Source organism: Loxodonta africana, unplaced genomic scaffold (assembly GCF_030014295.1).
Source record: "Loxodonta africana isolate mLoxAfr1 unplaced genomic scaffold, mLoxAfr1.hap2 scaffold_256, whole genome shotgun sequence".
Lineage (NCBI taxonomy): Eukaryota > Metazoa > Chordata > Mammalia > Proboscidea > Elephantidae > Loxodonta > Loxodonta africana.
Window position 1 is genome coordinate 276,747 of NW_026974983.1, and position 25,888 is coordinate 302,634.

The 25,888-nt window shown below is 37.4% G+C and overlaps 1 protein-coding gene across 1 annotated transcript; it reads right to left on the reverse strand.

Moving 5' to 3' along the window:
* Positions 1-13,926: 13,926 nt before the first annotated feature.
* LOC135229341 (olfactory receptor 5D18-like) lies at positions 13,927-14,896 on the reverse strand. The gene has a single exon (XM_064278967.1). The coding sequence runs from the start codon at positions 14,866-14,868 to the stop codon at positions 13,927-13,929; it is 942 nt and encodes a 313-aa protein (XP_064135037.1). The 5' UTR covers positions 14,869-14,896.
* Between the last annotated feature and the right edge of the window lie 10,992 nt (positions 14,897-25,888).

Below are 25,888 nucleotides of genomic sequence, written 5' to 3' on the forward strand. Positions count from 1 at the left end.
GATGGTGACAACGATAAACACACAAGAGGTGAGAATGATAAGTAATACACTCACCTCATTAAAAGTACCAATGATGAAAAGCAACAACTCATTGAGGTAAGTATTAGAGCAAGAAAGGGAAAGAAGTGTGGAGAACTCGCAGAAGAAGTGATTGATTATGTTGGAACTATGAAAAGATCATTTCAAAGCAGAGCGTGTGAATATCAAGGAACACCCTACTCCCCATGCATATGATCCCACCACCAGCATAGCACAGAATCTCTGTGTAGAGACTGGCAACTGTGTAGAGCAGAGGGTTACAAATGGCCACAAAGCGGTCATAGGCCATTACAGCTAATAAAATTGATTCAGTCACCACAAAGGTACCAAAGAGAAATAACTGCACTACACATCCTAAAAATGAAATGGTTCTGTCTTCTACAACTAGGTTCTCCAGAATCTTAAGAGCAATGATGGAGGAATAGCAGAAGTCCACAAATGAGAGGTGGCTGAGGAAGAAGTATATGGGGGTGTGCAGTTTGGGGTTAATTTTGATGATTACAATCATTCCAATATTCCCTACAACGGTGACACTGCAGATGGCCAGAAATACCAAGAAGAGGGGAATCTTCAGTTTTGGGTAATCTGAGAAGCCCAAAAGAGAAAATGTGACACCACCTTTATTACCCTCTGACAATAACATGGCTTCTGTTTGTCGAAATCTAAAAGTCAGTCCTAGAAGTTAAAAAAAAAATTAACATAGTGGGGATATACAGAGCTTGGATCGACTTCCCATGTCAAGACTGGAAAGCATATCTGTTCTGGAATCTGTATTTTTATTATCCAAAATGTGGTAAATTTCTAAAATTTTAAAATATGATTATCACTTAAAGAATTTAGAGATCGTTCGGTAATTTTAAGTCAAGTTGTCAGGTAACAACTACAGCTCTCCTTGAATGAAATCAGTTCATAGAAGACAAGCTTAGCCCAATGTTGGATTATGTCAGTCTCACAGTCAATAACTAAAATCAGAAAAACCTAAACTATATTATTTAATCAGATCATAACATCTACACACTATGGACATAAAGAATGGGTAGCCTAACACTTCCCATTTGTGTTTTTATTAATTCTGCATAGCACTTTAATCTATGTTTTTCTTCTGACACACTATCACTCATATCAAAATAAATCTCAATTACTTTTTAGCAGCCTGTGTGGTACTATTGGTTAATGCCCTTGGCTAGAAACCAAAAATTTGAAGGTTCCTGCCCACCCACAGGCACCTTTGAAAAAAGGGTTGGTGATCTAATTCTGAAAAATCAGACATTGAAAAATTTATCGAGCATGGTGCTACTCTTATACTTATGAAGTCCCCATGATTCTAAGTTGACTTGTTGGAAATATTTTTTCATTCTTCAAATCTGGTAGTTCTGAGTTCCAATCCTCCCTCATTGTTTGAGGAATAAAAAGGCTAGGGTAGATGATAAATATAATCCAGTCTACATTCTTATTCTAAAGATGGCATAACAGCAGTCAGAAGATGCCTTGAGACATCTAAGACAATTGGCATAATAAAATCTATTAAGAAAACATTCTGCATCCCACTTTGGAGAGTGGCATCTGGGTATTAAACACTAACAAGTAGCCATCTAAGATGAATCAATTGGTCTCAACCCACCTGAACCAAAGGAGAATGAAGAATACCGAGGACACAAGGTAATTATGAGCCCAAGAGACAGCAAGGGCCACATAAACCAGAGACTACATCAGCCTGAGACCAGAAGAGCTAGGTGGTGCCTGGCTACAACCGATGACTGCCCTGATTAGGAACACAACCGAGAACCCCTGAGGGAGCAGGAGAGCAGTGGGATGCAGACCCCAAATTCTCGTGAAAAGACCAGACTTAATGGTCTGACTGAGACTAGTAAGACCCCAGTGGTCATGGCCCCAGAACTTCTGTTGGCCCAGGATAGGAACCATTCCCAAAGACAACTCTTCAGACAGGGATCGAACTGGACAATGGGATGGAGAGGAATGCCAGTGAGGAGTGAGCTTCTTGGATCAGGTGAACACTTGAGACTATGTTGGCATCTACTCTCTGGAGGGGAGCTAGGAGGATAGAGGGGGGTAGAAGCTGGTGAAAAAGACAGGAAATGAGAGAGTAGAGGGAGGGAGCAGGCTGTCTCATTAGGGAGAGAGCAATTGGGAGAATATAGCAAGGTGTTTATAAGTTTTCCTGTGAGAGACTGACTTGATTTGTGAACTTTCACTTAACGCACAATAAAAATTAAAAACAAGAAAAAAGATGCCTTGACTTTCACAACAACGTGCAGATAAAATCCAGTCTGTGATCCCCAGCCATGCACTCATTTCTCTAGCCTATACAGTGGTCCATTTTATAAGTCTACCTAACATATTTCCTTTGTTAATGATCATCCTCTTAAATTTTGAGCAAAGTAGAGACTCTGAATCATGGGAAATAGTCCAATGACACTGTTAGGTGCCACAGAGATGAGAACAGAATGCAGATGAAACACGGGAGAATAGGATTTAGAGATGTTTTCACGCAGGAATAATAACTAAAGACTCTTGGACTGAGAAATTCCCATTCCCACAGCCTCTCCCATTCACTTCTCTTCCTCTGACACAGCTAGGATACTCATTCTGACCCTGTATTATGTATCTATAAGAATTAAAAACATGGAATATTAGAGCACAATGAAGTCATTTCATGAGAAAACTGTAATACAAAAGAATCATTGTATTTCTGGAATTGGTGCCCAGCAACTCTTAGATCCCAACATAATGAGAAACTCCTTCTCTATCTATGATTTTGGTAAGTTTGTCTCTGATTCTGAAACTCAACACATCATTTTCAGTTGGTCCTTGAAATAAAGATGTCAGGTCATATGCTGTACTGAGTCCCCCAATGGCCCTATCCTGTTCCTACATAAACCTGAGTGTTAAAGACAACCTCAAAAGGCAATCCCATTGCACAATTAGTCATTTTAATTATCACATATTTTTCCTTGAAAATACATTTCATTTATCTAAGGCATTTAAATCTTAATTTTAATCAAATATATGTCTTAATGCAATGGTTCTTCTCTGTCCCAAATTGTGATATTAAATTGATGATAAATGTATTTTCCCATTCAATCAAGGAAATAGGATAGCTAAAATTTCTTCCTTGAATTTCCTCCCATTTTATTGTTTGTTTGCTCTCAGGGGATACTTGAGTTCCCTGATTTATGCTTTGTAATTTTAGTTAAAGGCAGAACGATTGAGAGAGATGATGCATATGATGCACATGATAGTTTTCGTTTTTTTTTTTTTACTAAAGATTCTATCCAATCTCTGATTATTCCACTCTACTTAAAAACTTTTCTACTGTATCTTGACAACTGCTCCAAAAATTTACAAAAGTATGAAAATATACATTCTCAAATCTCACAAGGCTCCTCTATTGCCCCACCCGAGGTACCTGTCATTCAGGGCACTATTACCGAGGGGCCAAGTCCTCTATGCAAAGCTCTGCATAAGGGCTGCACATCCTGTTCCTTGCATGTTCAGACAAGTAGCTTTTGTGATGGCCTGGTATTCCTCAAGAACTCTCTATATCTAATGTTTACGTTTTCCCCCTTTTACTGTGTTCCCTAGATACCCTGCTATCATAATGTCTTTAAATCTTAAAACAAACCTGCTAATGGCAAAGAGAAGGCCTCTCCTTCCTCTGGGACACTGGGCTGGGATTAAAAGTATATGCATCTTATATCTGTGTCACAACCTTGGGACATGAACACTAGAGACTGTGTTGCTCCAATCTCTGGAGGACAAAAGCCAAACAATTAAAATTAACTACCTTTCTCAGCTGTATTAGAAAACCTGGAAGAAAATTATATTATCATTAAGAACACTTTGTAAGAATCGTTTTATATTTCAAATTCATTTTGCCGTGTCTCCTGAACACTCCCATGCTCCCCATTAGTTATCAAGTGTATGTATCCATAGAGCTCATAACTGTCAAATAATAATTGGCTGATGATTATGTGCCAATCAGATAGGTGACAGTGATATCTAAAGGCAGTTTTCATTTGTCCTTCTATTAATATGAGCCCGATTGTACAACTCTTCAAACATTTTAGTGTTATTTGTATTCCTTTAATTTGGACTCTTTAATGGTAACTTCCATTCATTTTTTCTATAGGACTAATTGTTGCTTTCTCTTCTGTGTGATATAAGTGGAGATTATTTCCTCAATTTTTCTTTCATCAATTTATTTTATTTTGTTTTTTTCTGTGAAGTCTCTGTATATTCATGTCATCTAAATTTTCAACTTTGTTTTCAAAACCTGTTTTGATGTATGGAGTAAGAAAGAGATACAATTTTATCTTTCTCATATGGCTAAAGAAAGATGTTCATTTGGCTCTTGAATTTCTGTTTGTCCCAATATAACAATATTTTAATAATAAGCCAAAACAAACAAAGAAACAAAAAATCCTGTTGTCGAGTTGTTTCTGACTCGCAGTGACCCTATAGGACAGAGTGGAATTGCCCCATAGATTTTCAAGGAGAGACTGGTGATTTCGAATGCTGACTTTTTGGTTAACAGCCATACTCTTATCCACTGAGCTACCAGGGTTCCATTTTAATAAAAGAAATACTGCAATTTATTTTAAACTTTGTAGGATGAGCCTTCCTACTCTAATTTGGTTTATTTTACTTTTTTAATCTTTTTTTTTTCTTGAATTTCTGTGATTGTTCATTCATTGGAGCACCATAAGAGCAATTTTGAGGTATTATACTTCAGTATTCCAAACGAATCTTGTATTATATTCATTCCCATCCAAGTAAATGTGTGTTAGACTAAATCGTGTCTTAGAACGATTTCCAGACCTGGTAATACTCCAAATGTAGCCTTTGAATAAATGATATTCAGGCATAAACTAGGGATTTTGAAATGACTACAACAATTGTTCTTTCTGAAGGGCAATTGAATTTGAATGATCTCTTAGACTGAGTGAAATAATAGGATGAACGTGCACTAGAATTGGGGTCAAAGAGCTGAATTTCTGTCATCAACCTATCATTTCTGGTTATATGAACTTCTGTGAATCTCAAATTCCTTGAACCTCTGTGTCACCATATATGCAGTGGAATAATCATCCTTTTCCTCTCTCCTTCTCAGCCTAAGCGGATTGTTTCCAGCGTAAGGCTGCTCATCCACGCTGTTGTTGTAGGTGCCGTCCAGTCTGTCCTGACTCACGGTGACCTTATGTACAACAGAACAAAACACAGCCTGGTCCTGTGCCATGCTCGTGATTGTTTTTATACTTGACGCCCAGTGTTACAGCCACTGTGTCAATTCATCTTGTTGAGGGTCTTCCTCTTTTTTGCTGACCTTCAAAAAGGTGGACGGTTTTTACCAAGTGTAATGTCCTTCTGTAGGACTGGTCCCCCCTGATAACATGTCCAAGGTATGAGCGACAAAGTCTCACCATCATCGCTTATAAGTAGCATTCTGGCTGTACTTCTTCCAAGACAGATTCGTTCATACTTTTAGCAGCCCGTGGTATATACAATATTCTTCACCAACATCATAATTCAAAAGTGTCAGTTCTTCTCCTTATTCATTGCCCTGCTCTCACATGCAAATCATATCAGGCAATTGAAAACACTATGGCATGGGTCAAGCACACCTTAGTCCTTAACGTGACATATTAGTTTTAACACATCAAAGAGTTCTTTTGCACCAGATCTGACAAATGCAATGTGTCCTTTGATTTCTTGTCTGCTGCTTCCGTGGACATTAATTGTGGATCCAAGTAAAATGAAATCCTTGACAGCTTCAATAATTTCTCATTTTATCATGATGTTGCTTATTGGTCAGCTGTAAGGATTTTTGTTTTTGTTTTTTATGTTGAGGCATAATCCAGACTGAAAGCTGTGGTCTTGGATCATTACCCAGTAAGTACCTCAAGTCCTCTTTACTTTCAGCAAGCAAGGTTTTGTCATCTGCATAACACAGATTGTTAATGAGTCTTCCTCAAATCCTGATGCTGCGTTCTTCTTCATTTATTCCAGCTTCTCAGAGTATTAACTCAACATGCAGATTGAATTAGTATGGTGAAAGGATACAACCTTGATGCACAGTTTTCTTGCATTTAAACTACACAGTATCCACTTGTTCTGTTCAAAAACTGCCTCTTGAACTAAGTACAGGTTCCTTGTGAGCACAATAAAGTGTTCTGGAATTCATGTTCTTCACAATGCTGTTCATAATTGGTTATGATCCACAGAGTCAAAGGCCTTTGCATAGTCAGTAAAACACAGGTAAACATCGTTCTGGTATTCCATTTTCAGCCAGGATTGATCTGACCTCAGTAATGATATCCCTGGTTCCCTGTCATCTTCTGAGTCCACCTTGAATTTCTGGCAGTTCCCCGTCAATATATTGTTGTAGCCACTTTTGAACTATCTTCAGCAAAATTTTTCTTGTGTGTGATATTAATGACATTGTTCAAAATTTCCTCATTCTTTTGGATCACCTTTCCTGGAAATAGGCATAAATATAGATCTCTTCCAGTGAGTTGGCCAGGTAGTCATCTTCCAAATTCTTGGCTTAGGCAAGTGAGTACTTCAAGCGCTGCATCCATTTGTTGGAACATCTCAGCTGGTATTCCAACAATTCCTTGAGCCTTGTTTTTCACCAGTGCCTTCAGCGTAGCTTGGACTTCTTCCTTCAGTAGCATTTGTTCCTACTCATTGCTATCTCCTGAGATGTTTGAACATCGACCAATTGTTTTGGTATAGTGACTCTGTGTATTCCTCCCATCATCTTTTGGTGCTTCCTAAGTCATTTAATATTTCCCCCCATAGAATCCTTCAATATTGCAGCTTGCTGCTTGAATTTTTTCTTCAGTTCTTTCAGCTTGAAAAATGCAGAGTACATTCTTCCTTTTTGGTTTTCCATCCACAGGTCGTCACACATGTCACTATAATACTTTGTTTTCTCAAGTCACCCTTTGAAATCTTCTTTTCAACTATTTTACTTCATCATTTATTCCTTTTGCTTTAGCTACTCAACATTCTAGAGCAACTTAGAGTTTCTTCTCACAGCAACTTTTTTTTAATAATTTTTATTGAGCTTTAAGTGAACGTTTACAAATCAAGTCAGTCTGTCACATATAAGCTTATATACGCCTTACTCCATACTCCCACTTATTCTCCCCCTAATGTGTCAGCCCTTCCAGTCTCTCCTTTCGTGACAATTTTTCCAGTTTCTAACCCTCTCCACCCTCCTATCTCCCCTCCAGACAGGAGATGCCAACACAGTCTCAAGTGTCCACCTGATACAAGTATTCTCACATTAACTTTGATCTTATTTATTTAATTATTTTTTTCTGTTTAATGAGCTCTTGCTTTCTTCATGTATGATGTCCTTGATATCATTCCACAACACATCTGGTCTCTGGTCATTAGTATTCAATATGTTAAATCTCTTCTTGAGATGGTCTCTAAATTCAGGTGAGATGTACTCAAGATCAAACTTTGGCTCTTGTAGACTTGTTAATTTTCATCAGTTTCAACTTCAACTTGCATATGAGCAATTGATGGTCTGTTCCACAGTTGGCCCCTGGCTTTGTTCTGACCGATGATATTGAGCTTTTCCATCCTCTCTTCCCATAGATGTAGTCAATTTGATTCCTGTGTATTCCATCTGTTGGTAGAAAAAGGTATTTGCCATAAAGAAGTCATTGGTCACAAAAAATTCTATCATGCAGTCTGTGGCATTGTTTCTATCATCAAGGCCACATTTTCCAACTACAAATCCTTCTTTGTTTCCAACTTTCACATTCCAATCTCCATGTATTATAAATGTATCTAGAGTGCATATTTGGTCAATTTCAGACTGCAAAAAATTGGTAAAAATCTTCAATTTCTTCATCTTTGGCCTTAATGGTTGGTTCATAAATTTGAATAATGCTCTTATTAACTAGTCTTTGTTGTAGGTGTATGGATATTATCCTATCACTGACAGTGCTGTGCTTCAGAATAGATCTATGTGTTCTTTTTGACAATGAATGCAACACCATTCCTTTTCAAGTTATAGTTCCCAGCATAGTAGACAATGGGATTGTCTGATTGAATATGGGCAATACCAGTCCATTTCAGCTCACTAACTCCTAGGATATCAATGTTTATGTGCTCCATTTCATTTTTGACCATTTCCAATTTTCCTAGATTCATACTTTGTACATTCCATGTTCCGATAATTAGTGGATGTTTGTAGCTGTTTCTTTTCATTTTGAGTCACGCCACAGCAACAAATGAAGGTCCTGAAAGTTTAACTCCATCCATATGATTAAGGTTGACTCTACTTTGAGGAGGCAGCTCTTCTCCAGTCATCTTTTGAGTGCCTTCCAACCTGAGGGTCTCGTCTTCTGGCAGTATATTAAGCCATGTTCTGCTGCTATTGATAAGGTTTCACTGGCTAATTCTTTTCAGAAGTGGACTGCCAGGTCCTTCTTCCTAGTCTTCTTAAGTTGGAAGGTCAGCTGAAACCTGTCCAGCCTGAGTAACCAATGCTGGTATCTGAGTACTGATGACATAGCTTCCAGCATCACAGCAAACACGTAAGCATCCATGTGCTGTGGTATAGGCCCTAAGATACCTAAAAATAATGACTCAAACATACTATGCACACTTTTGTTCATTGCTGTTTTATTCACATAAACAAATAAATGGGAAAAAAAACTAACTTTGCAGTAACAGATGAGGGGATAAGCAAATTGTGGCACATACATATAATGGAATACTTGCTGTTTTTAAGTGCTATAGAGTCAGTTCCGACTCATAGCAACCTCATGGACAACAGAACATAGCACTGCCCAGTCCTGCACCATCCTCACAATAGTTGTTATGAGTGAGCCCATCATTTCAGTCACTGTGTCAATCCATCTCATGAGCGTTATCCTCTTTTCTGCTGACCCTCTACATCACTAAGCAGGATTTTCTTTGCCAAGGAACAATGATGATTCCACAGAACTTATTATAACACAGATGGACCTGAAGGGCATAAAGCAAAGTGAAATAAGTCAAGCAAACATGGACAAATATTGAATGATCCCTCTTTTTTAAGATGACAAGAATAGATAAATATAAAGAGACCAATGTCCAGTGGTGGTTACCAAGGAGAGGAAAAAAAAAAAAGAAAAAAAAATTTTTTTAGTGGTGCAAAAATTGTGGTTTATAGAGACTAGTATTTTTGGTGAAGAGAAAAGTGGCAGTGAATGTGGAGGTAGTTAGCACAGCACAACCAAAGTAAAAACCACTGTCTGAGCACCTAGCAATGGATATATGCAAATCAGTATATGTGTATGCACAGGTTTGTATATAGGCGAGAACAGCTAGAAGTATCTACAGGTGTGTGTAAACTGAAATATGTGGGTGTAGGCACATATATTTACTGAAGACACAAATATAGACACTCCTCATACATAACCAGACAGCTTCATACATTGGTTTTCTGGATTTGGAGTTTTAGGACCATAATCTCATGGGACAACTCAGTCAATTGACATAACATAGTTCACAATGATAATGATCCGAATCCTAGAGAAGTGAAAATGTCTGGGATCATAAGATCTTGTAATTAGCCATCTAAGACACAAATTATAGGTCTCTATTGACCAGGAGCAAAACAGCCAGAATGAAACCCAAAGAGCAGAGAAGAAACAAATCTACATGAGCCACAACCTCATCCACCCTGAGACCAGAAGAACTAAATAGTGCCAGCTACCACCATTGACCATTCTAATCGGGATCACAATAGATGGTAAATGTGGAGCCAAACACAAATTTCTATTAAGATAAAAAAAAAAAATCGGACAACCTGGAACAGTAGAAAACAGAGGATTCTCTGAGACTGTTGCCCTGAGACACTCTTTAAACCTAGAACAGAATCTGTCCCCTGAGATCAACTTTTAGCTAAATAGCAGAGCGTCACGCAAAATAAAGGATATTGCCCGTAAGATTAATGATCTACTGAAAAACCATTAGTATGAGATCAAAACTTCAACAGGTATTCAAAAGCAAACACAAGAAGACAAGGGGGAAGGGAAACTGGAGTACTAGAAAATGGAATAATCAGAACACAATTAAGGGTAATGTCAACACTTTGTGATGAATGTACCTAATGTCACTGAACAATTTGTGAGAAAATTGAAAACAGAAACCTAAGTTGCTATGTAAATTTTCACCAAAAATTCAATAAACCAATAATAATAATAGATACAATTCTAGAATGTTGCCCAGATGTCTAACTGTGTCTTTTCCTTCAGTGACTAGGCTGCCTAATCTACAATTTTGCCTCTCACAGTGAATCACATAGCTCCTGGAGTATAGAATGATCAAGGCAGGGAATTTGGGGTCCCTTTTTTTTACCATGGTGCATTATGGGATATGTTGGAGATATTTTCATTCATTTGAACTATTTCCAAAAAAAAAAAAAGTGTATAATTCTATTAGACGAATGTGTATCATGTCCTAGATGAAAAAAGAAGTAAATTCCTTAAAAATTATTGGAAGTATTAATGGTGTTGAAAAGTTAAGTGTCTTTATGTGCATTTTGTTAGAAAATCACAAAACAAAACAAAACAAAAAAATTAAGGTTTACTACAATCCCACAAACCCAATCAAATCACTTAGCAATTAGGGAAAGGGGAGAAACAGCAGATGTGTTTAAATAAGGCTCTGTATGACACTGCAAATTTCAAGATAAGCTCTAAGGTGAATAGACAACAAAGAAGTATGCATAGTACCCTAGATCCTCCTCCCTTTTCCATTTCATCCATTTCCATCCAAACTCAAACGCCTCTTTAAAGGTCCATTTTGAAACTCTTAAGTCCAGCGAAGAAAACGTTTCCTCAGAATGTAAGTTGAATTCCACCATTTTCTTGACAGCTTTTTTCATATACTTGTTTCTAAGGTATAGTCAGGGGGTTCAGTGTGGCTGTCACTACAGTATGGTACACTGTGGCCTCCTTGTCAGTGTCCACACTGCTGCCAGGGTTGGACCTGAAATGAATGAAAGTATTGTTCCATGGAAGACAACAATGGCTGTGAGGTGGGAGGCACAGGCGGAAAAAGGTTTATGTCTTTCCTTTGCAGAGCACATCCTCGAGATGGTGATGAGAATAAACAAGTAGGAAGTAAGGATGGCAATGATAGTGACGATCTCATTGACAGTGGCCACAATGTACGATGGAAACCCTGGTAGCGTAGTGGTTAAAGGCTACAGCTGCTAACTGAAAGGTTGGCCGTTGGAATCGACCAGGTCCTCCATGGAAACTCTATGGGGGTAGTTCTACTCTGTCCTATCGGGTCAATATGAGTCGGAATTGACAATGTACAACAGAAGTTCATTCATAGAGACATCAGATCTAGCAAGATATAAGAAAAGGGATTGATTGCAAAAATAGTGTATAATCATGTCTGGGAACTGGGACAGGATCTCAAGAGCTATACACATGCAAATCAGAGAACACACGGCTCTTCAGAGGTATCGGCCAGGCACCAGGTCCTCACAGAGTTTCTGGGACATGATGACCATGTAAAGCAGTGTGTTGCAGGTGGTCTCAAAGCAGTTGTAGGCCACCACGGCCAGCAGGATGACCTCAGTGTTTGCATAATTACAAAACAAATAGAACTGCACAATGCATCCTAGGAAGAAAATGGCTTTGTCCTTGTTTATGCATATTTCTTTACATGGAAAGATTGGTATTAGACACATGTTTTAACCTATATGATGACATGGTGAATTCTGATAAACAGTAGTAATGACAGTATTTGTTTACTAGATTATTTTTTCAAAGTTCAACCCCAAACTATTGTTACTGAATGCATGTCTCCTGAGAAAGAGTCAAATGATAGCAAAATTGTAAAACAATGAGGAAAAAAAATAACTGGCAATGATTCCTTATATCTACTGGACGGCAGTGGGTTTTTTTTTTTTTTTTTTTTTGGTTTTGTAGGCAAAACACTCACAAGAAAGTTATTTTGTTTATGTATTTATCTTAAAGAAATGGGAAGTGCGCTTTAAGAGTGATTTAAATTTTTAAAAAATATTGGAAGGGATTCATGTCATGATCACAATCCATGAATTGAATAATCTCAGTGTGAATCTCCAAGCCGTTGATGAGAATGAATTCAAAGCATACAGGATAATTCCATTTTATATAAAATATTATATTAGCAATTGTCAATGAAATTATAATATATTAATATTTCTGAAGTTTTTAATGGGATTGTTTTAAACAAGGAGCCTCTGAATGGAAGAATAACCAATAGCCTACATTGCCATATAATAAGCCTTGGGAATATGTTTATGGTAACCTTGCCAGAACCTGAGAAAGTGAGTGACTCTACTGACTACACAAAGAAAACATCCAAAAATCTTTTTATTAAACTAACAATCATTACTACTGCTCACTATTATATGGGTCAGGTGGGCAGTTGTGCTGATCTGGTCTGTGCTTGGCTGATCTGGGCTGAGCTTACTTAGGTCTATGAGATCAACTAGCAGGTCAGCTGACATAAGAGGGTCACATTCTCAAATCTAGTGGTGGGCTAAAGGCCACATAGTACAATGGAATGAGCGGGCAGCTGGGTTATTTTTCTCTCATTAGCCAATATTCTAGTCTGTTTGTTCATATGGCAGCTTCCCAGGTTTCCAAGAGTGTGCGCAAAATCCTGAAATCTCTCAAAGTTTTGGAACTTGCTTCAATGTCATTTTTGCCACCTCTGCTAGACAAAATAACTCACAAAGGTAAAAGCTGCATTCAAGGATTTGTCAAATTGAGAGCTCTGTTGAAAAAAGGATTCAGTAATTATGCCCATGTTCCAAAAACTATAAACAAATCATATATAACATTTTTGATGGCTGAGTATGCAAAATAATAGCATAAAACACCGATAGAGCAGCCACTCAATGTCCCAATTTTTTGCATATACTGGTTTTCTGACATCTATTTCTAAGCCTTTGGTAAAGCCTATCGAACTAATCATTCTATTACACTGGTACTCTTTCTAAAACATGTTCAGGTTATAGAAAATATTTATTTAGCTTTTCAGTCATGTCAATTTAACCTGAATATAAGATACCACAAACACACACACACATAAACACACACACACAGATGCAGTCACACACATTATACAGTATTCAGTCAATAACAAATTGGTTGACTTGATGTTACATTCTCATTTCCTTGAGTTTGTCTATTCTAGTCTCTCCTGAAAAAAATGCCTTCTTCACTGAAATGTGTCTCTTAAAATTCTATCCACACTCCATGCCAACTTAAAACAATACCTCATTTCTGAAGACATATTTCTAATCTCCCTAAGTGGATTTGAACTGTTCCTTGCCTCAAGCCTTTTAAGATATTTCTTATAGTCTGATGTTTACAATAGCCCCTTTCTTTATTGCTCCAGCGTTACCACCAAATTACGCATCCCTTGTTTTGAAGGCAAAGCCTATGTCTTATCTTTATTGCCATTTGTAGATATGTCATCAAAAAATGTGCGTTTGCTTAGAACCTACTATACTCCAAGGACCTTATAAGAAAGAGGGATGGAATTAATGTTTATTCGGATTTTGCAAGGTGCCTTTCATGGTATCTATATTATCTTTAGGTCTTCATTATCAGATTATGACCCAGTTCCTGTTATCACAGTTGCATAGATTTAAAAATTAAAATTAGAGGTGGTGATTTTTTTTCCTGCAATGAGGAGACAAAGCCAAGATTAGTCTCTTTGAACCAAAATTCCATATCCTTGCCATTGTACAGTATTAAAGATTAATTTTAAAGGTATCTTTTAAAATAATCTTTTTGGAAGTACTTTGTTTATAAATTGGTGACAAATTCTACTAAAATAATATGTTTAATGAGAAAAGACTTTAGCATCCATTATCTTGCTGACTGTATTCTTGACATCCTTATTCCTCAGACTGTAGATCAAGGGATTTAACATGGGGACCACCACTGTGTAAAACACAGAGGCTATTTTGATGGTGTGCCTGGAGTTTTTGGAGTTGGGTACACAGTAGAGGAACAGGATGGTGCCATGGAAGATAGTGATGGCAGTCAGATGAGAGGCACAGGTAGAGAATGCCTTATGACGACCACTGGCTGAACTCATTTTCAAGATGGTGACAACAATGGACACATAAGATGTGAGAATCATGAGTAATGTACTCACCACATTAAAAGTAGCAAAGATAAAAAGCAACAACTCACTGAGGTAAGTATTAGAGCAAGAAAGGGAAAGAAGTGAGGAGAACTCACAGAAGAAGTGATTGATTGTGTTGGCACCATGAAAAGATAATTTCAAAGCAGAGCATGTGAGTATCAAGGAACACCCTACTTCCCATGCATATGATCCCACCACCAGCATAGCACAGAGTCTCTGGGACATGGCATCTGTGTAGAGCAGAGGGTTGCAAATGGCCACAAAGCGGTCATAGGCCATTAGAGCTAATAGAAGGGATTCAGTCACCACAAAGGTACAAAAGAGAAAGTATTGTACTACGCATTCTAAAAACGAAATGGTTCTGTCTTCTACAACTAGGTTCACCAGCATCTTGGGAGCAATGATAAAGGAATAGCAGAAATCCACAAATGAGAGGTGGCTGAGGAAAAAGTACATGGGGGTGTGCAGTTTGGGGTTAATTTTGATGATTACAATCATCCCAAGATTCCCTACAACAGTGAGACTGTAGATGGCCAGAAATACCACGAAGAGGGGAACCTGCAGTTCTGGGCAATCTGAGAAGCCCAAAAGAGTGAACATGGCCCCACTTTTATTTCTCTCTGAAAATGACATGGCTTCTGTTTGTTAAAATCTGAATCAATCCTGGAAATTAAAAAAAAAAAAAATTAAACATAGTTAGGATGTAGGATGCTTAGTTAACTATCCTTCCCTGAGACTGGAAAAGATATTTCTTTCAGAATCTATGTGTTTATTAATTGAGAAATGCTAAACTTCCAACATTTTAAAACATGATAACTTTTTAAAAAGTTTTTCTTAAGGAAAACCAATAAAGCCATTGATTTGAACTTTAAGTTCTCAAGTCTAATTTTTAGTATTTTCAAATATATGAAATATGAGGTTTCGAGATTACATAAAAACCCGTTGCCATTCAGTCAATTCCAACTCATAATGACCCTATAGGATAGAGGTGAACTGCCCTACAGGTTTTCCAAGGAGTGGCTGGTGGATTCAAACTGTCAGCCTTTTAATTAACAGCCAATCTCTTAGCCACTATGCCACAAGGGCTCCAGAGATTACATGGTAATTTGTAATCCTAATTAAGGCTTGAAAGTTAGATAGATTGACGATAGATAGACGATAGAGAGAGAAAGAGAGATTGTAGATGATGATGATGATGATAGATAGATGATAGATAGATAGATAGATAGATAGATGGATGGATGGATGGATGGATGGATGGATGGATGGATGGATGGATGGATGGATGGATGGATGGATGGATGATAGAGAGAGAGAGAGATCCTTTTAGTAAAGATTCTGCCTAATCAATGATTATTCCGTTCTGCTTAAATACTTGTTGATTCTACCTTGACAACTGCTCCAAAAAATTTACAGAAGAAAATACACATTCCCAAAACTGTCAGGGGACATCTATTCCCCAACCCCAGGTCCTCATCCAGGGCACTATTATTGAAGAGTCAAGTCCTCTATGCTTGGCTCTATGCATAAAGGGTGCACATCCTGTTCCTTGCATGATCAGATATGCACCCTTTGCCCTGACTCTATATTCCTCATGAACTGTCTGCATCTAAAGTTTGCATTTTCACCCTTAGTTGTTTTCTAGATACCCTATATTGAAGTTAATATCATTATGTCTTTCAAATTTTAAAACAAACCTGCTAACGGCAAAGAGAAGGCTTCTCCTGCATCTGGGAAACTTGGATGGGAGTGAAGTATATGCAATGTTAAACATCTGTAGTCACAACCTTGGGTCGTGAACCCTAGAGACTATATGTTGCCCCATTCTCAAGAGGACAATAACTAAGCAATTAAAATTAAGTACTTTTATCCGCTGTACTGCAAAGCCTGGAGGAAAATTACGGTATCATTAGGGAAATTTTATAAGAAACATTTATATTTCAAAGTCATCTTCCCGAGTCTCCTGGACATTGCCATACTCTCCCATAATTATCAGGTATATGTATCAATGCCAAAAAAAAAAAAAACAAACCAAACCCACTGTCATCGAGTTGATTCTGACTCATAGTGACCCTATATCAATAGGAGACACATTATTAAATATGAATTGACTGAATGCTGTGTGCTGTTCTAACAGGTGAGAAACAATGTCTTAAGTGCAGTTTTCATTTGTGCTTCTATTATTATGAGTCCAACTGAACAACTCTTGGTATATTTTAGAGCTATTTGTATTTCTTTAATGTGGACTCTTTAATCATATCTTATGTCCATTTTTCTATAGGACTAATATTCTTTTTCTACTCAACTCTTATAGAAGCGGTGATTTCTCATTTTTTCTTTTGTCATGTTAATTTTTTCTCTCTTGTTTTTGATATTAAGTTTCTGTATATTCATGTAAACTAAATTTGAAACTTTATCTTCATCACCTACTTTGATGTGTGGAGTAAGAAAGTGATCCAATTCCATTTTTCCTCAAATGGCTAAGGAAAGATCCCCTATATGGCTCTTGAACTTCTCTTTGTCAAAATATAACACTATTTTAATAATAGACACTTTATAATTTATTTTCAACTTTTTAGGATTAAGCTTCCTACTCTAGTTTGTTTTTTTCAGTCTTTTTTTGTCCTGAATAACCGTTTTTATTTATTCATATGAATATTAGAACAGAAAATTTAAAGTGTAATTCCTCAAAATTCCCACATGAATTTTGTATTACTTTCATCCTTGCCCTAATAAATGTAAATTAGTCTAAACAAATCTTAGAAATATTTCCAGACCTGATACTACCAGTAACAAAACTTCTAAGTAAATAACATCCAGGCATTATCTAGGAATATTGAAGTGGCCCCTGCGAATGTCCTTTCTGAAGGGTAAATTAATTTTCATGAACTCTTTGACTGACAAAGTGAAATAATAATCAAATGTCCACTAGCATTGGAGTCCAAAGAGCTATGTTCCTGTGTTAAACCAGTCATTTCTGGTTATAAAAACTTGTGTGAATCACAATCACACAGGTTCAAAACTGTGTCATCATCTATACAGTGGTTGTTGTTGTTATGTGCCATTTAGTCAAAGCGACCCTCTGTATAATGAAACGAAACACTGCTCGGTCCTGCATCATCCTCATGAGCATTATGACGTTTGAGCCCATTGTTGCAGCCACTGTGTCAACCCATCTTGTTGAGGGGTCTTCTTTTTTTTCTGACCCTCTGCTTTGCCAAGCATAATGTCCTTTTTCAGGGGCTGATCCCTTCTGATAATATGTCCAAAGTATGTTAGACAAAGTCTCACAATCTTTGCTTTCAAGAAGCATTCTGGCTGTACTTCCTCCAAGACAGATTTGTTCATTCTTTTGGCAGTCCATGGTCTAGTCAATATTCTTCATTAACATTGTAATTCAAAGGTGTCAGTTCTTCCCTGCCTTTCTTATTTATTGCCCAGCTTTCAAATGCATATGAGGCGATTGAAATACCATGGCTTAGGTCAGGGGCACCTTAGTCTTTAAAGTGACATCTTTGGTTTTTAACACTTTAAAGATGTCTTTTGCAGCAGATTACCCAATGCAATGCGTCATTTGATTTCTTGACTACTGTTTCCATGGGTGTTGATTGTGGATTCAAGTAACCTGAAATCCTTGACAACTTCATTCTGTTCCTCTTTTATCGTGATGCTGTTTATTGGTCCAGTTGTGAGGATTTTTGTTTTCTTTATGTTAAGGTGCATCCACATTGAAGGCTGTGGTCTTTGATACTCATCAGTAAGTGCTTCAAGTCCTCTTCACTTTCAGCAATCAAAGTTGTGTCATCTGCATATCACTGGTTTTTAATGAGTCTTCGTCCAATCCTGATACCCCGTTCTTCTTCATATAGTCCAGCTTCTCAGATTATTTGTTTAGCACACAAAGCGAATAGGTGTGGTGAAAGGGTACAACTCTGATGCACAACTTTTCTGACTTTAAACCAAACAGTATCCCCTTGTTCTGTCTGAACTGCCTCTTCATCTATGTACAGGTTCTTCATGAGCACAATTAAGTATTCTGGAATTCCCATTCTTCACAAGCAATTTTATCCATACATTGTTATGATCCACATAGTTGAATGCCTTTGCAGAGTCAGTAAAACACAGGTGAACATCTTTCTGGTATTCTCTGCTTTCAGCCAGGATCCATCTGAGATCAGCAATGATATCCCTGGGTCCACATCCTCTTCTGAATCCAGCCTGATTTTCTGGCGGTTCACTGTGGATATATTTCTGCACTTGCTTTTGAATGATCTTCAGCAAAATTTTGCTTGCATCTGCTATTAATGATATTGTTATATAATTTCTACATTCAGTTGGATCACCTTTCTTGGGAAAAGGCATAAATTTGGATCTCTTTCAGTCTGTTGGCCAGATAGCTGTCTTCCAAATTCCTTGGCATAGAGGAGTGTTCACTTCGAGAACTGCATTCGTTTGTTGAAATATTTTAATTGATATTTCATAGATTCCTGGAGCCTTGTTTTTTGCCAATGCCTTCTGTGTAGCTTGGACTTCTTCCTTCAGTACCATGGGTTTCTTTTCATAAGCTGTCTCTTGGAATGGTTGAATATTAACAAATTCTTTTTGGTATAATGCCTCTGTATATTCCTTCCATCTTCTTTTGATGCTTCATGCGTTGTTTAATACTTCCCCTTAGAATCTTCACTATTGCTCCTGAAGGTTGAATTTTGTCTTCAGTTCTTTCAGCTTGAGACATGCCAAACACGTTCTTCCCCTTTGTTTTTCTATTTTCAGCTCTTTGCACAAGTCATTATAATACTTTGTCTTCTCACACTGCCCTTTCAAATCTTCTGTTCTGTTCTTTTACTTCATTATTTATGCTTTTTGGTTTAGCTGTTTGATTTTCAAGAGCAAATTTCATGGTCTCTTCTAACATTCATTTTGATCTTTTCTTTCTTTCCTGTCTTTTTAATGAGCTCTTTCTTCATGTATGATGTCCTTGATGTCATTCCACAACTGATCTGGCCTTTGGTCGTTAATGCTCAATGTGTCAAACTTATTCTTAAGATGGTCTCTAAATTCAGGTAGGATATACTCAAGGTTGTATTTTGGCCCTCCGGTCTTGTTCTAATTTTCTTCAGTTTCAACTTGAACTTGCCCATGAGAAATTGATGGTCTGTTCCACAGTCAGTACCTGGCCTTGTTTTGACTGATGATATTGAGCTTTTCTATAGACTCTTTCCACAGATGTAGTCAATTTGATTACTGCGTATTCCATATGACAAGGTCCATGTGTATATCCACCATTTATGTTGGATAGATAAATGTGACATCATAAATATTAAAAGTTTATGCTCAGCAGAAAGCTTTATTAAAAGAGTAAACAGAAAACCTACTGACTGAGAAAACATCTCTGAAAATGTTTTATCTGATAAGGGTCTAATATCTAAGACCTATAAAAATTGCAACAACTCACCAACAAAAATACAAACAACCCAATCACAAAATGGGCAAACACATGAACAGAACGTTCAGCATAGAGGATATCCAAGCAGCCAATAAACGTAAGAAAGGTTTTCAAGTTTATTAGCTATTACCTTACCTTTACTCACTGTCGTCGAGTCAATTCTGACTCATAGCGACCCTATAGAACGGAGTGGAACTGCCTCATAGAGTTTCCAAGGAGCGCCTGGTAGATTTGAACTGCTGACCTTTTGCTTAGCAACCATAGCACTTAACCACTGTGCCACGAGGGTTTCCATTAGAGAGGTGCATATCAAAACTACAATGAAATATCTTCTTACCCAGGCTCAAATTCCACTGATTAAAAAACTACAGATAACAATAAATGTTAACAAGAATGTGGGGAGATTGGAATCCTTACCAGTGTTGGTGTATCTTTAAACGGTACAACCACTATGGAAAATGGTATGGTGCTTTCTCCAAAATCTAGAAACAAAAGAATCCTATGATCCAGCAATCATTAAAACATTTCTGATCAGAACCTTTGGTACACAACTAAAGCAGACTTCAGCAGTCAATTTATAGCAATAAATGAACACATTAAAAAAAAAAGAAGAAAAAAGAAAGAGCCAAAATCAAAGAATTATGCATAAAACTTCAACAAATAGAAATGGAATAACAAAAGGAACCCTCAGTTAGTAGAAAAAAGCAAATAATAAAAATTAGAGCAGAATTAAATGAAATAGAGAACAGAAAAACAATTGAAAGATTTTACAAGACCAAAAGATGTTTCTTTGAAAAGATTAACCAATTCAATTAACCATGGGCCAGAATGACAAAAGAAAAAAAGGAGAGGAAGCAAATAACCCAAAAAAGAAATGAGATGGGTGATATCACAATAGATCCAACTGAAATTAAAAGAATCATATCAGATTTCTATGAAAAATTGTATGCTTACAAATTTCAAAACCCAGAAGAAATGGACTTTTTTCTAGAAACACAATCCCTACCTAAACTAATGCAAACAGAGATAGAACAACTAAATAAACCTATAACAAAAAGAAGAAATTGAAAAGGTAATTAAAAAAATCCCAACAACAACAAAAGCCCCGGCCATGACGGCTTCACTGGAGAATTCAATCGAACTTTCAGAGAAGAGTTAGCACCACTACCATGAAAATATTTCAGAGCATAAAAAAGGATGGAATACTCCCAAATTCATTCTATGAATCCAGTATTTCTCTGATACCAGAACCAGGTAAACAGACCAACACACACACACACACACACACCCAAAGAAAATTACAGACTTATCCCTCATGAACTTAGATGCAAAAATCCTCAACAAATTCTAACCAACAAAATTCAACAACATATGAAAAAAATAATTCACCATGCCCAAGGTTGATTCATACTAGGTATGTAGGGATGGTTCAACATTATAAAAACAATCAATGTAATCCATCATATGAATGAAACAAAAGACAAGAACCACATGATCTGATCAATTGATGCCAAAAAGTTATTTGTCAAAGTCCAGCACCCACTCACGATAAAAAATTTCAGAAAAATAGGATTTGAAGGGAAATTCCTCAACATAATATGTGGCATTTATACAAAGCCAACAGCCACCATCATCCTAAATGGAGAGAGTCTGAAAGCATTCCTCTTGAGAATAGGAACCAGAACAGGATGGCTTATTCGACATTGTGCTGGAGGACCTAGCCAGAGAAATTAGGCTAGAAAAAGAAATAAAGGCATCCAAATTGTAAAGAAGGAGTAAAAATGTCTCTACTTACTGATTACATGATCTTACATACAGAAAACCCTAAAGAATTCTCAAGAAAACTACTGGAACTAATAGAAGAGTTCAGCAGGGTATCAGGATACAGGATAAAAGTACAAAAATCACTTGGATTCCTCTACACCAGAAAAAGAGGAAATCACCAAGTTGGTACCATTTGCAAGAGCCCCCAAGAAGATAAAATATTTAGGAATAAATCTAACCAGAGACATAAAAGACCTATACAAAGAAAGCTACAGAACATTGCTGCAAGAAATCAAAAGAAACACACATAAGTAGAAAAACATACCTTGCTCCTGGAAAGGGAGAGTCAACGTTGTAAAAATGTCTGTTCTACCTGAAGCAATCTATAGATACAATGTAATCCCAATCGAAAAAACAATGACATTTTTTAGTGAGATGGAGAAACAAAACATAAACTTCACATGGAAGGGAAAGAGGCCCCTGGTAAGTAAGGTATTACTGAAAAAGAAAAACAAAATGGGATGCCTCACACTACCTGATTTTAGAAACTATTACACTGCCACAGTAGTCAAAACAGTCTGGTACTGGTACTACAAGAGATACATAGACCAATGGAGCAGAGTTGAGAATCCAGACATAAATCTATCTACATATGAGCAGTTGATATTTGACAAAGAACTATAGTCCATTAAATGAAGAAAAGAGAATATCTTTAACAAATGGTGCTGGCATTACTGGCTACCCGTCTGCACAAAAATGAAACAGACCCATACATCACATCACCCACAAAAACTAACTCAAAATGGATCATTGACCTTAATATAAAATCTAGAACAATACAGATCATGGAAGAAAAAATAGGGACAATGCTAGGAGCCCTAATACATGGCAAAAACAGTATATAAAACATTACTAACAGTGCATAAACACCAGAAGAGAAAGTAGGTAACAGGGAGCTCCTAAAAATCAAACACCTATGCTCCTCCAAAGGCTCCACCAAAAGAGTAAAAAGATTACCTGCAGACTGAGAAAAACTCTTTGGCTACAAAAAGTCTGATCAGCATCTGATCTCTAAAATATGCATGGTATTGCAATAACTCAACAACAAAAAGACAAATAACCCAACTGAAAAATGGGCAAAGGATATGAACAGGCACTTCACCAAAGAAGATATTCAGACAGCTAACAGATACATGAGGAAATGTTCACAATCATTAGCCATTAGAGAAATGCAAATGAAAAACTACAATGAGATACCATCTCACCCCAACAAGGCTGGCAGTAATAAAAAAAAAAAAAAAAAACACTAAATAATAAATTGAGAGGTTGTGGAGAGACTGGAACACACACGATGCTGATGGGAATGTAAAATTGTACAGCCACTTTGGAAATTGATTTGGCGCTTCCTTAAAATGCTAGAAATAGAAGTACAATAAGATCCAGCAATTCCACTCTTTGGAATGTATTCTAGAGAAATAAGAGCTCTCACATGAACAGATATATGCACACCCATGTTCATTGCAGCACTGTTTACAATAGCAAAAAGATGAAAGCAACCAAGGTGCCCATTAACAGATGAATGGATAAAGAAATTTTGATATACTCATTCACATAATGGAATACTATGCAACGATTTAAGAACAAGAATGAATCCATGAAATGTATCATAACATAAAGGAATCTGGAAGGCTTTATGCCGAGTGAAATTACTTAGTCACCAAAGGCCAGGTATTGTATGAGATCACTATCATAAGAGCTCAAGAAAAGATTAAACACAGAGAAAATATACTTTGATGGTTATGAGGGTAGGGAGGGTAAGAGAGGGGTATTCACTAATTTGATAGTAGACAAGAATTATTTTAGGTGAAGGGAAAGACAACACACAAAATAGGAGAGGTCAGCACACTGGACTAAACCAAAAGCAAAGAAATTTCCTGAACACAGCCAAGTGCTTCAAAGGCCAGAACAGCAGGGAAAGGGGTCTAGGGGCCATAGTTTCTGGGGACATCTAGGTCAATTGGCATAACAAAATGTTTTAAGAAAATGTTCTGCATCCCACTTTGGTGAGTGGCATCTGGGGTCTAAAATGTTAGCAAGTAGCCATCTAAGATGCATCAATTGGTCTCAACCCACTTGGAGCAAAGGACAATGAAAAACACCAAAGACATAAGGAAAATTCGAGACCAGGAGACAGAACAGGCCACATAAACCAGACTACATCGGCCTGAGACTGGAAGAACTAGATGGTGCCCAGCTACCACTGATGACTTCCCCTGACAGGAACACAACAGAGAATCCCCGATGGAGCAGGAGAACAGTGGTATGCAGACCTCAAATTCTTCTGAAAGACCAGACTTAATGACCTGACTGAGACTAGAGAGACCCTGGAGGTCATGGTTTCTGGACCCTCTGTTAGGCCGAGACTAGAACCATTCCTGAAGCCACCTCTTCGGACAGGGATTGGACTGGGACTATAAGACAGAAAATGATAGTGGTGAGGAGTGAGCTTCCTGGCTCCAGTAGACACATGAGACCCTGTGGGCAGCTCCTGTCTGGAGGTGAGATGAGAAGGTAGAGGGAGACAGGAACTGGTTGAAAGGACACAGGAAATACACGATAGAGGAGTTGTGTTCTGTCTTATTGGGGGGATAGCAGCTAGGAGTACATAGCAAGGTGTGTATAATATTTTGTATGAAAGACTGACTTGATTTGTAAAATTTCACTTAAAGCACAATAAATAAAAATAAAATAAATAGTGAAACCAAACTGGAATATTAAACAGGGCGCTCCGAGACTGTTTCTCTGAGACATTCTTTAAACCTAGAACTGAATCAATCAATCCCCTGAGATCAACTTTTACTAAATAGCAGAGTTTCACACAAAATAAAGGATATTTCCCATCAGATCAGTGATCTACTGAAAAACCATCAGTATGAAACCAAAAGGTCAACAATCATTCAAAAGCAAAAATGAAAAGATAACAGATAAGGGCAAATAGAGTCCGGGAAATGGGAAAATCAGAACACAATTAAAGACAATGTTGACACATTGTAATAAACGTACCTAAAGTCACTGAACTATTGGTGAGAAAACTGTAAAACAGGGACTTAACTTGCTGTGTAAATTTTCACACATACACACAAAAAGAAAATAATAATGAAGAAAAAGATACAATTCTGGAATGTTTCCTAGATGTTTAATGATCTCATCCTTCCATGAACAGGCAGGCAAATCTACAATTGTGCCTCTCACAGAGAATCACATAGCCCCAGGAGTATAAAATGAGTTCAGCACAGAATTTGGGGTGCCTTTATCACGGTGCGTTTTGGAGAAAGTTAGAAATATTTTCATTCACTTGAACTTCCTCTAAATTAAAAATAATAATAACTATAATGTATATGAGGTTTTTTTTTTTTATATGAGGATATGAGACAAATATATATCATTCCCTGGAAGAAAAAAAGTAAATTCATTAAAAATTATTAGAAGTATTAATAATGCTGGAAAGCCACGTGTCTGTACGTGCATTGTTAGAAAATCACAAAACAAAAAAATTAAGGATTAATACAATCCCACAAACTCAGTCAAAATACTCAGTGATTGCAGAAGGCGGGGAGACAGCAGATGCATTCGAATTATTCTCTGGACTGTGCTGGAAATCTTAAGATAAGCCTAAAAGGTGAAGAGATAATAAAGAAACAAGCATAGCACCCTAGATCCTTCTCCCTTTTCCATTTCATCCGTTTCCATCCAAACTCAAATCCCTACTTAAAAGTCCCTTTTGAAAACCTAAGTCCAGTAAAGAAAATGGTACCTCAGAAAATGAGCTGAATTCCACGATTTTCGTGACAGCTTTTTTCTCATACTTGCTTCTCGGGCTATAATCGGGGGATTCAGTGTAGCAATCAGCACGGTAAGGTACACCATGGCCTCTTTTCAGTGCCCAGACTGCTGCCAGAGTGGGGCCTGAAATGAATGAGAAGTATTGTTCCATGGAAGACAAGGATGGCTGCAAGGTGGGAGGCCCAGGTGGAAAAGGCTTTTTGTCTTGCATTTGCTGACCACATTCTTGAGATGGTGATGAGAATAAACAAGTAGGAGGTAAGGGCGGCAACAATGGTGATGATCTCGTTGACGGTGACCACAATGTAGTGTAGCGGTTCATTCATAGAGACATCAGTTCAAGCAAGTGATAAGAAAAGGGATTGATTGCAGAAGTACGGTTTGATCATGTTGGGAACTAGGACAGGATCTCAACATGCAAATCAGAGAACACATGGCTCCTCACAGGTATCATCCAGACACCAGGTGGGACATGATGACCATGTACAGCAGTGTGTTGAAGGGGCCTCAAAGTAGTTGTAGTCCATCACGGCCAGCAGGATGACCTTAGTTATTGCATAATTACAAAGCACATAGAACTACACAAGGCATTCTAGGAAG

What these genes read in the sequence shown, in the direction of transcription:
- LOC135229341 (XM_064278967.1), bottom strand. Translation starts at nt 14,868, where the DNA reads ATGTCATTTTCAGAGAGAAATAAAAGTGGGGCCATGTTCACTCTTTTG.